The sequence below is a fragment of the Pinus tabuliformis genome, chromosome 3_1 (assembly GCF_031772625.1).
Source record: "Pinus tabuliformis cultivar Carrire ecotype Pingquan chromosome 3_1, CPIR1, whole genome shotgun sequence".
Taxonomy (NCBI): domain Eukaryota; kingdom Viridiplantae; phylum Streptophyta; class Pinopsida; order Pinales; family Pinaceae; genus Pinus; species Pinus tabuliformis.
The window spans coordinates 672,583,135-672,596,512 of NC_142301.1; the positions used below are offsets into that span (position 1 = coordinate 672,583,135).

Below are 13,378 nucleotides of genomic sequence, written 5' to 3' on the forward strand. Positions count from 1 at the left end.
TGGATGTAAAGGGCTCCACGCACTGTATTTATGTCTGTTAGCTGAAAATTTCTCCAGCAAGAAATATAGCTTCCTGAACTTTTGTAAATATCTCTGTTCATGTGTATAGATCTCTGCTAGCGATTAGGTGCAAATTTCGTAGCTTCCTGAACAATAAATAAATAAATATATATATATACCCCGTTGACCTTCGTGTACCCAAACCCAAAAGAAAGTTATACAATGCCCTGGACCTTCTTAAGCTGTTAGAATCTTCTTATAATTATACAAGGAATACAAACTGATGCATTATTAAGATTTCAACTGTACTTATACAATTAAAAGCATCCAACCTTATTCACAGTAACTCCTACCTTTCAGCCTTTGCTGAACAAGCCTCATAGCTGACCACGAAGGCTGAGCATACCCTATCCAGACTATGAAACACAGAACACCAGAAGTGTTCTCAGATACATTATACAAACTTATAAAGCAGCCTTTGCTGAACCTCATAGCTAACCACTTAGACAGATCATATTCCACCCCTATTGTTAAGCACAGATCATTAGAAATGGCCTTAGAGTACAGTATCCACCACATATTATTATTATAAAGTAAAAGCTATAATACTAGTACAGGAAAGCAGAATTTATTGCTAGATACTGCTGGATATTGTGACAGAAAACTGTGCTACTTCCGGCACACAATACCACGTCCAGCTGCGCTGCCACTACCGCAGGCAACTTCAGGGAAGTTGTGTCCGGCCACAGACTCGATCGCGCGACCTGCAAACCTTGTGACCTTGCAGTCAGCATCAAAGAGACCCGAGGCCGCAAACTTATCTTCTCCTCCCATGATGGGCATGGCCACGCCGACCTTCACGGGGCTCTTGAAACTGGCCGAATAGGTCTGCCCCAGGACCCCGGTCACATGGGGACTGAGAGCCAAGAACTTGAAGTTGAGCTCCAGATGGGCGAAGCAGTCGTCTTCGGTGATCTCATATTTGTGGATTCTCGACTCCTCTGCGGTGATGGGTACCACTCGGGCCGTGATGGCGACGCTCTCGGCCACATGGACGGTGACGCTGTTCGCGTCCTGGAGGCGGCTGATCTTGAGCCCGGGCGCCGACGTGGACTCCCACTCGGCGCCACGGCCCGGCGGGAGGACGATCGGCTCGTTGTCCAGGAAGAGAGAGAGCTCGTCGCGGGCATCGTCCCACTTGGCAACCTTGTTAGCGCCGAAGTAGAGTTTGTGGGAATCGAACTGCACACCTATGGACTGCACCCACGTGAAATCGCGCTTTAAACCCCCCTCTTTGCTCTTGCCAATGAAATGCCCATTGATCTGTAGATTGGTCTCGGAGACAAGGCAGAAATCCCGGTCCTTCTTGCCATGAAAGTAGAACATAATGCCGTCCCCGCCTATGAATCTGGGGTCCTGGCACACTGCGCCCGGTTTGTCACAGGCTGTGAACAAAAGTCAAACACAGTGTAAGAAAGTAAATTTCAAGAGATTTCCAAACGGCCGTTATTGTTAAAATATTATTATTATCTTAATCGCTAGATCTGAAACTTGATCCATTTTTCTGTTATTTATTCTCTTTTTACTATTTATTCTATGCAATTTAATCTTATTATTCTATGTTATTTAATCTTATTGATATTTATTCTATGCTGTTTAATCTTATTGATTTACCAGTATTTTCATCTTGATTTCGAAAATGATGAACCATTATTTCATCTTGATTTCGAAAATGATGAACCATTAGTAAATTCCAAAGCGTTAACCAGAAGCATTGCTTATATAATTTGTCCCAAAACTTATTACCAAAATTTCCCAACTGTTATTTTCTACACCAAGAAATTCTTCTATGCAGAAAGAAGGAAATGCCAAACAAACAAGCATACGCATTCCTCACATTTCTTATAATTGCTTCATGACATACAGATCAGGGTAATTCAGCTAAATTTTAGCCGAGTTTAGTAGGTTAAGTTTTAAGCCATTTTGAATATCCAAAATTCATGGCATTAGCCTGGAATATAGCCTAATATAGGCTAATATAGCCTAGTTTTTTATGTCTAGAATCTTTATGTAAATTTGTGTTTAGAATCTCAAGCAATCTTCTCATGAGACACCACCATTTCTCTACCACTTTCTATGGAGATACCCCTTTCTTTTTAGTAATATTGACTTTAGAGATCAATGTTGTTTTTACACCAATGTTGTTTTTAGACATCACTACTTTTATAAAGAAATGATGTTGTCTTTAAATATCATTTTTCTGAACACAATGTTGTTTTGAACAAATTGTTTTAACCTATTTAAATGCGAAAAAACTCCATTCAAATGTGTGTAGAATCTCAAATGTATGTGTAGAATCTCAATCCAGCAAATGTTGTATTTAAATGCGAAAAAACTCCATATGTGTGTAGAATCTCAAATGTATGTGTAGAATCTCAATCCAGCAAATGTTGTGTGTAAAATCTCAAGCAATGTTGTTTTTGGACACCACCATTTTAAATGCGAAAAAAACTCCATTTTCAATGCGAAAAAACTCCATTCAGATGTGTATAAAAAATCTCAAGCAATGCTGTCTTCGGACACTACCATTTTAAATGCGAAAAATCCTCCATTCAAATGTGTGTAGAATCTCAAATGTGTAGAATCTCAAATGTGTGTGTAGAATCTCAATCCAGCATCTCAAATGTGTGTGTAGAATCTCAATCCAGCAGCAATGTTGTGTGTAAAATCTCAAGCCAGCAAAGTTGTGTGTAAAATCTCAAGCAATGTTGTCTTTAAACACTACCATTTCGAAACACTACCATTTCTTTCACCTAGACACCACCATTTCTCTCCCATTTCTCTCTCCCACACCATTTCTCTCCCCCATGGAGTTCTCCATTTCTCTCCCCCATGGAGTTCTCTCACCTAGAGAGGGCCATGGAGTTCTCCCATTTCTCTCTACCATGGAGTTCTCTCACCTGGAGAGGGCCATGGAGTTCTCTCACCTGGAAAAGGCCATGGAGTGATAGTTCTCTCACCTGGAAAAGGCCATGTTGTGATAGTTCTCTCACCTGGAAAAGGCCATGGAGTGATAGTTCTCTCACCTGGAGAGGGCCATGGAGTTCTCTCACCTGGAAAAGGCCATGGAGTGATAGTTCTCTCACCTGGAGAGGGCCATGGAGTTCTCTCACCTGGAGAGGGCCATGGAGTTCTCTCAACTGGAAAAGGCCATGGAGTGATAGTTCTCTCACCTGGAGAGGGCCATGGAGTTCTCTCACCTGGAGAGGGCCATGGAAGAGAGGGCCATGGAAAAGGCATGCAGTGATAGTGATAATTCTCTCAGAGAGGGGGCCATGGAGTGATAGATGTTCAACCATGAACACCACCACTTCTTTACTTCTCTCGAGTAAGATTCTCTAGTAATATTGCCTTTAGACACCACCACTACTATCCAGCTTCTCTCCAACAATGACAGCTTCTCTCCAACAAATGAGAGATGTCTTTAAACACCACAGAGCAATGTTGTTCTGAACACCCACAGCTTTTTAGACACCAACGCTTATCCCCAGCAATGTTGTCTCCCCGCGCCAACACTTCTCCCCGGCAATCTTGTCTTTACAATATATTGCTGCTACAGAAATTGTTAAAATGAGAAAAGATAAGGTCTAAATCATACTTACCACAAATTGGTTTGCAGAGCTTGCAATCCACTTCACAGACCCTGGGACAACCAGGAGGGCAGGCATGAGCAATCCCATAGCAACCTCCATAGTAAGGATCCTGGCAACTAGCCTTCCATGCGCTAACTTGGGCTGCTCCTGCAACAAGGCAACAGGCAACAGCAACCAGAGACCACTTGAAAGCCATTTTTGCTCAGCGAACTATTACACTGTATAGTCACGGAAGATAAAAGGCAGATTATATAGATCTGTAGGGTGAACGAAGGAGGTCCATGCATTTGGCCAGAGGCTAAAGGGCTTTCACGTGCATCCTGTCCTTTCTGCAGAAGGGAGATGAGGTGGCGGGTGGTTGGCACTGGGCAGTGCTGCTGCGGTGTTCACATGTCCATCACTCTCATTCCGCCGACGATGGGAAACCATTTAACATAATTTAAAGACGAAACCTTACTTCTTGATTTCCGCTGCACAGCGAATATTCCATGGTTTTTACCTTGGCTTATGAAGACTTACTTAGGATAATATCAAGCTACATGTGGCACTCAAAGATGGTAGGGTTTGAAATCGTTATCCCTAGATGATGACATATGGCAGTTTTTTTTTATTTTTTTATATAGGTAGCGCAAGATGATTTTTTCAAGTATTTAAATGTTATAATATTCATAAGCGAAGTTGTCCTCAAAACATGTTCATTAAAAGTGTGACTAAATTTAGGAACTTACTAGCATAAGATAGATATATATATAAGAGTATGTTTTTATTTAGAATTAAATAAGGTGTTAACAATAGTAAGACAAAAAAGACCTTCACATATCTAAACATCTCTATTGAAAAAGACCATATATTTCTACTTTTTTATACTGAATCCAAGAGGCTCGTGTGATGATTTTTCAATCACTTATAATATCTACCACATACATATGTTGTACATGAGAATGATCTAGGATTTGGATCCCATTTGGTAGGACTTTTTTGTTTGTTGTTCATGGGCATGTAATGATTCATCTCCAGAATTAGGTGTGAGAAAAAATTTGAATTGATTAGGATGAAATCAAAAGTTATGTCATTACAAGAACTCAGAGATATAATATAATTATTTTCAAAGTGGAGATAGGTTTCGATTATAATAATAATAATAAAGTTTTAAGTTTTATAAATATTTTTTTTATTATTTTTTTTATAAATAATGGTTTATAGTTATAGTAATTGTGTTCAATCAAATGTATAAGATATTGATAATGAATTACAGGAAAAAAATGTATCTAGTGAGAGAGTGAAATTAATTAAACTAGCATAATCACATTAATAAATGTGGTTGATAAACGTCAATAAACTCATATCAAACACATATATCAATTATTATTAATACTAAGAATTAATGTTATGAATGTTATTATCAATAATATTAATATAAATATAAGAACCATATTAATAATAATTAATATTATATTATTACTATAATAATAATAATAATAATAATAATAATAATTTAATATATTATATTAATAATCATTTAATAAATTATATTAATAATCATTTAATAAATAATAATGAAGTAATTATGAAATAAACATTTAATAAAAATCAAACAACAATTTAAATGTGGTTGATAGGAAATTCAACTTTAAACACTCTACTAGAACACAGTTATTAAATGCTAGCCTCTTCCAAAATACATCGAGACCGATGACAAAAGTTGCACCAATTCAAATCAACAAGATAATGATCACGACCATTCATGCTTTCCAAACAATCCCTTCTCGCATTGTCTTGCATTTTTGCATAACGTTGAAAAGAAAAAGGTGGTGAAATTTGCAAACCATCTATTGATTTCACTCTTGATATAGCTGTAAATGTCAAAGGAATAATATTAAACCCAAGGGATAAATATTATAAACCCAAGGTATAAAAACCCTAAGATAAATAATATAAACCCTAAAATAAACATGCTTGACCATGATTTACCATCATTTATTTTCACATTGAGATGATGTTTGTCACAATGTGATGTTGAACCATGGTTGACCGTGGTTGATTTTCATATTGAGACAATCTTTGGCACATTGTGACATTGGACCATCGTTGACCATGGATGACCATGATTGTAAACCCAAGCGATTTATATTAAACCCTAGGATTAATATTATAAACCCTATGAATAATATTATACCCTAGGAATATGAACCAAATAAACACAAGGGATTGATATTATAAACCGAAGGGAATAATAAACCGAAGGGATTAATTCTAAAACCCAAAGGTATTATAAACCCAAGGGAATAATATTAAACCTAAGGGATTAATATTATAAATGCAAGGTATATAAACCCTAAAGGGATTGATATTATAAACCCAAGGGAATAATAAACCCAAGGGATTAATACTAAAAACCCAACGGATTGATAATATAAACCCAATGGAATAATATTAAACCCAAGGGATTAATATTATAAACCCAAGGTATATAAACCCTAAGATAAATATTATAAACCCAAGGGAATAATAAACCTAAGGGATTATAAACCTAAGGGAATAATATTAAACCCAAGGGATAAATATTATAAACCCAAGGAATATGAACCTTAGATAAATATTATAAACCCTAAGATAAATATTTGTCACAGTGCGACATTTGAATATGGTTGACCATGATTGATTTTCATATTGAGACAATGTTTGTCACAATGTGATGTTGGACAATGGCTTACCATCGTTGACCATGGTTGATCTCCATATTGAGACAATCTTTGTCACAATGTGACGTTGGACCATGGTTGACCATAGACGGCCATTGTTGTGATAATGTGATGTTGGACCAAGAGATAGTCTTTGTCATAATGTGACCATGGTTGACCATGATTGAACCCAAAGGTATTATAAACCCAAGGAAATAATATTAAAACCAAGGGACTAATATTATAAATGCAAGGTATATAAACCCTAAAGGGGTTGATGTTATAAACCCAAGGGAATAATATTAAACCCAAGGGATAAATATTATAAACCCAAGGAATATAAACCCTAAGATAAATATTGTAAACCCTAACATAAATATTTGTCACAATGCGATGATGGAATATGGTTGGCCATGATTGATTTTCATATTGAGACAAATAAACTCGAAAATAACCATGGTTGACCATGATTTACCATCATTGATTTTCATACTTAGACATTGTTTGTGATAATCTGACGTTGGACCATGGTTGATTTTCATATTGAGACAATCTTTGGCACATTGTGACAATGGACTATCATTGACCATGGATGACCATGATTATAAGCCCAATGGATTTATATTAAACCCTAGGATTAATATTATAAACCCTATGAATAATATTATACCCTAGGAATATGAACCAAATAAACCCAACGGATTGATATTATAAACTAAAGGGAATAATATTAAACCCAAGGGATTAATATTATAAATGCAAGGTATATAAAACCTAAAGGGAATGATATTATAAACTGAAGGGAATAATAAACCCAAGGGATTAATATTGAAAACCTAAGGGATTAAAAAACCAACGGATTGATAATATAAACATAACAGAATAATATTAAACCCAAGGGATTAATATTATAAACCCAAAGTATATAAACCCTAAGATAAATATTATAAACTCAAGGTAATAATAAACCAAAGGTATTATAAACCCAAGGGAATAATATTAAACTCAAGGGATAAATATTATCAACCCAAGGAATATAACCCTAAAGATAAATATTATAAACCCTAAGATAAATATTTGTCATAATGTGAAGTTGGAATATGGTTGACCATGATTGATTTTCATATTGAGACAATGTTTGTCAGAATGCGACATTAGACAATGGTTGACCATCATTGACCATGGTTGATCTCCATATTGAAACAATATTTGTGACAATGCGATGTTGGACCATGGTTGACCATGGTTGTGACAATGAACGTTGGACCAAGAGATAATATTTATTACAATATGATCATGGTTACTTACCATGGTTGACCATGATTGAACCCAAAGGTACTATAAACCCAAGAGAATAATACTAAACCCAAGGGATTAATGTTATAAATGCAAGATATATAAACCTTAAAATGATTGATATTATAAACTCAAGGGAACAATAAACCCAAGGGATAAATATTAAAAACCCAAGGGATTAAAAACCCAACATATTGATAATATAAACCCAAGGGATTAATATTATAAACCCAAGGTATATAAACCTAAGATAAATATTATAAACCCAAGGGAATAATAAACCCAAGGGATTATAAACCCAAGGGAATAATATTAAACCCAAGGGATAAATATTATAAACCCAAGGAATATAAACCCTAAGATAAATATTTGTCACAATGCGAAATTGGAATATGGTTGACCATGATTGATTTTCATATTGAGACAATATTTGTCACAATGCGATGTTGGACCATGGTTGACCATGGATGACCATGGTTGATCTCCATATTGAGACAATATGTGTCACAATGCGATGTTGGACCATGGTTGACCATGGATGACCATGGTTGTGACAATGTGACATTGGACCAAGAGACAATCTTTGTCACAATGTGACCATGGTTGACCATGATTGACCATGTTTAACCATGGTTGAGAGAACCTTTGTCACAATGTGACGTTGGAACATGGTTGACCATGGTTGGTTTTCATATTGAGACAATGCTTGTCACAATACGACATTGGTTGATTTTCATATTGAGAAAATCTTTATCACAATGTGACGTTGGACAAACCATGGTTGACCATGATTATAAACTCAATGGATTTATATGAAACCTAAAAATTAATATTATAAACCCTATGAATAATATTGTACCCTAAGAATATGAAGCCTTAGATCAATAAACCTTATAAATTATTATTTTATAGACATTTTTATTGAAAAAATTCAAAATGTAGTGCAAAATCTTAAAAACAAATGAATAATAGATAATGAAGTTTTCAAAAATAAATACTTACAAAATAAAATGAAATTTTAAATCTATAAATTTACATTTTTTTAATGTATGATATAGTTCAAAAATTGATAATTAAAAAAAAAAAAAACCAATTTTATATTTTTATCTTCATCTATTTTACTTATAATTAATTTACAATATAATTCATTTCAAATTTTAAAAATAAAATACATTTCAAAACATCAACCATAATTTCTAAATTTCATAATTTATTAATCATGGAGGAACTTATCATGGAACTTATTAATATAAACAATGTACTTCATAAGTAAAATATTTCAATGTCAACTAATATGTACAATGAAAAGAAATAAATTTTCATGGTTAAAACATTTTTAAGCATTTCAAGTAATGTTATTATTTTATATTTGGGCTATATTTTTTTGTCAATTTTATCTTTGAGATGCAAACATTTTTTTTTCAAATTTTGCATTTTAAAAAAATTTACACAAGAAGAAATTATATCACTCTAAACACTTCTTAGATTTGTGATTAAAATAGATCAACATTGATCTTTAAAGGAAAAAACTAATAAGATCAGCTTGCAATTTGAAAATTTGTTATTGAATGATTGCTAATAATTCATTCATGCTACTTTACCTATTTCTACACTAATCCTACATTGAAAACCTAGGACAGACCAAATTCATAGCTGAGATACTTTTATACATTTGTATTTGAAAAGTAAAGAAATCTTCCATAGCACACCCCTTCAAATCATTAACATCTAAACCACACTCATATACTAAATTTATAGCTTACACAAAATTGATCTCATGGAGATTCATGGCATAAGTTGGTCAAACCTTGTACTCCTCATTTGTGCGGCGACACATATTCCTCTTGAGAGTCAAGGTCTCGTAAGTCGGCCTCGTGATCCAATATCAAATGCCCAAACTTCTCATAGAGGTTGTCCACGTTAAATTTGCCACTATCACACACCTATGACAACATACAAATATATGTATGTTTAGATATTGGTAAAGTAGACGGGGAAGTAAGTTGGTGCTACGATTATAGGAAAATACCTTGTTATATATGGTATGGAAAAAATCGTTATTAATCGAAGGAGACGTAACACTCACAACTTGTAGCCCACATTCTTCTAGCGTGAGCTGAAGATTGGAGTAGACAATATGATCTTCGAAGATGTTGAAGGACATCTTAATGCCGGAATGGATGGAATTTATTTTCACCACAACGAAGACATAGGAAAATACCTTGTTATATATTTTCTTATATATAAATGAATGTTATAAATAATAATTAAGGATGTATTAGAATTGGATTAATCTCAAATCCCTAGGAAATTGGTGGGTGGGGAGCCAACGAATATAATTTTTTTAATTTATTAAAAGTAATGGCCCATTTTTCTAAATAAAATTTTCTTATATATAAATGAATGTTATAAATAATAATAAGGAACTTAATAGAATTGGAATAATCTCAACATGGAGGAACTTATTATAATTGGAATAATCTCAACTCCCTAGGATATTGATGGGTGTGGAGCCACATTGCATGAATCTATTTTTTTTAAATTTATTAAAAGTAATGGACCATTTTGCTAAATAAAATTTGTTATAATCAATGTTATAAATATAATGAGGAACTTATTAGAATTGGAATAATCTCAACATGGAGGAACTTATTAGAATTGGATTAATCTCAAATCCCTAGGAAATTGGTGGGTGGGGAGCCACATGGCACAAATACAATTTTTTAAATTTATTAAAAGTAATGGACTATTTTTCTAGATAGAATTTTTTTATATATAAATTAATGCTATAAATAATAATGATGAACTTATTAGAATTGGAATAATCTCAACATGGAGGAACTTATTAGAATTGAAATAATTTCAAATCCCTAGGAAATTGGTGAGTGGGGAGCCACCTAGCAGGAATATAATTTTTTAAATTTATTGAAAGTAATAGACCATTTTTCTTATATATAAATGAATGCTATAAATAATAGTGAGGAACTTATTAGAATTGGAATAATCTCAAATCCCTGGGAAATTGGTGGGTGAGGAGCTAGGTGAGCTAGGTGGCACGAATATATTTTCTTAAATTTATTAAAAGTCAATGCAACCTAACAAACTCTTTAATATGATAAATATTAAGAAGAAACATATGCTAAGCATATTCCCTTGAGAATCAATTCTTAAATTTATTAAAAGTCAATGAAACCTAACAAACTCTTTAATACGATAAATATTAAGAAGAAACATATGCTGAGCATATTCCCTTAAGAATCAATCTAGGCCCTCGATTGAAAAAGAAAAGAAAAAAGAAAAAAGAGAGTCAACAAACCTCCTTCCATCTAAAGTTCATATATATACTCCATGAATAATAAGATGATTGTAAAAAGTAATATTGTAAAAGAATATCTCAATTATAAGAGTGTAAACTACAAACTTTGACAAAAATAATAGCATGAATAATTGATCTTTTAAATTTGAGAAATCTAGAAAGAAATGAGGTAAAAACACTCTTAAAACATGTTATTTTGGTTGTCAAAGCTTAGTATATCAAATTATCTCATGTTTGTATTGAATAATGAGTAATACAAAATTGTGGAAAATGTTGATCTTAGAAGTAAGACAACTTGAAAATGAGGATGAACATTGTCTCTCCAAAAAAGCTAAATCAACCTAACATTTCAATTTGAGAAATCAAAATTACATTAATAAAAATATTGAAAAATAACACAAATTTGTCCATTTTAATTAAAAATAAGACAAAAGAATACCCAAAATAATTATACTCGAAATAGGATAAATCCTCTATAACCCTTTTTCTTATATTAATTGTTTTCTTAACATTTTTAACAAGGAAAAATAAAGACTAAAACTTTTTAAAATCTTTGAAGTTGCAACATATAGTACTTTTTGAAAACATTTATATGAAACAATAATGAAATTTCAATTATCAGAGAGAAATGTAATTTTTAATTTTAAAGTTATAAAAACAATACATTTTATATCAAAACAACCATAAATTCCATTGGTCACTAGTTCGATGAACCTTAAACAACCATAAATTCTATTTATCACTAATTCACTAAATCTTAAAACCGTTAGCACTGACTTATTTAACCTTAACACATTGGCTCTCACCATCAACCCTTAACACACAAATCAGTTTAATAAATTACCAACCCATTAACGATTAACCCACTAATTCATTAGCCTCTAACCACTACCCTGTGAACATATTATTCAATGTTAATATGCGTAAAATAAATGTCAATTTCAAATTAAAATACTCAAAACATAAACCTCACGAATAACAAAAATTAAAAATAATAGTACAATAGTTAGAATACTTGAAAACGACAAACTAATTAATTAATTGCATTGATAGAGTGATAAGCATTATATAGAAATATGAGAAAAACTCGCATGTCATCATACACATAAAATAAGACATGTACATATAGGATTTATTTCCTTTACTAAAGTTGAACTAGGTTTTTTTTTTTTCTTACTAAAGTTGAACTAAAAAGTTTGTCACTGTTATCATCATACACAAAAAATAACACAAGTACATATAGGATTTGTTTCCTTTACTAAAGTTGAACCAGGATTTCTTTTTCTTTACTAAAGTTGAACTAAAAAGTGTGTCACTATTTTAACTTTATGTAGGTTTCTTGACATGCTTCCAGATATGAGAATAGAAAAATGATGTTATTGTACCCAAAATAGAGGTCAATTAATAGTAAAATAATTAGAAGACTTGAAAAATTACAAATTCCTTAATTGTATTGATAGAGTGATAAGAATTATATAGAAATATGATAAAAATTCACATATCATCATACACAACATTTTAACTTTATGTAGGTTTCTTGACATGCTTTCAGATATGAGAATAGAAAAATGATGTTATCGTATCCAAAATAAAGGTTAATTAATAGCAAAATAGTTAGAAGGCTTGAAAATTACAAATTACTTAATTGAGTTGATAGAGTGATAAAAAAAACTCACATATTATCATACACATGAAACAACACATGTACATATAGGATTTTTTTTTCTCTACTAAAGTTGAACTAAAAATGTGTTAGTATGTATGTTTCTTGACCTGCTTCAAGATATGAGTAAATAAAAATGATTGGATGAGAAGGCTATCACCGGTAAGAATAATGTGATTAGATATAAAGTAAAATATTACAATCATATATATAATAATTTTCTCTGTTAAAAAAAACAGTTATGGTAAAGTTGAAAAATCAAATAATAAAAACTGACATTAAAAATTACTTAAAATTTAAAATATATATATTAATATTTAATAAAAATATAAAAATATAAAATAAGTTGCACAATACTTCAAAAAAATAAAAAATAAAACATGTATATAAATCTAGAAACAACATTACTTTACTCAAAAGTGATAGTCCTCACCCTTTGTCTTAAAAATAGGAAAAGCAAATCCATTTATAATATGAAGAAGAAAAATTCGAAACTTATGAAATTGTAAGTAGAATTTGAGAAGAAATGAAATGGTGAAAACATGAAAGAAGAAAATACCTAAACTTATGAAATTGGATGTATAATTTGAGAAAAATGAAATGGTGAACTTACATAAGAAATGATCATCAAATTGTAGAGAATTTGAGAAAGAAATGAAATTTTGAACTTACATAGGCAATGATCATCAAATGAAAAATATAAAAAGTAAAAGACACAAGTTAAGTGTAGGTATCCATCATGAAGCTTAGAGAATATTAGGAAATAGCA

The 13,378-nt window shown here is 32.2% G+C and overlaps 1 protein-coding gene across 1 annotated transcript; it reads right to left on the minus strand.

The window, feature by feature from the left end:
• Positions 1 to 262: 262 nt before the first annotated feature.
• On the minus strand, positions 263 to 3,923 carry LOC149188885 (uncharacterized). The gene is made up of 2 exons (XM_089411725.1): positions 3,663 to 3,923; positions 263 to 1,445 (listed from the first exon to the last, which is right to left on the minus strand). Exons 1-2 carry the CDS (start codon positions 3,847 to 3,849, stop codon positions 670 to 672), a joined length of 963 nt encoding a protein of 320 aa, XP_089267851.1. The 5' UTR covers positions 3,850 to 3,923; the 3' UTR covers positions 263 to 669.
• Positions 3,924 to 13,378: the final 9,455 nt, after the last annotated feature.

Excerpts from the sequence above, each read along its gene's own strand:
- LOC149188885 (XM_089411725.1), bottom strand. The coding sequence starts at position 3,849 with ATGGCTTTCAAGTGGTCTCTGGTTGCTGTTGCCTGTTGCCTTGTTGCA. Across the intron at positions 1,446-3,662 it reads GCTCTGCAAACCAATTTGTG|CCTGTGACAAACCGGGCGCA; the intron begins GTAAGTATGATT and ends TTTTGTTCACAG.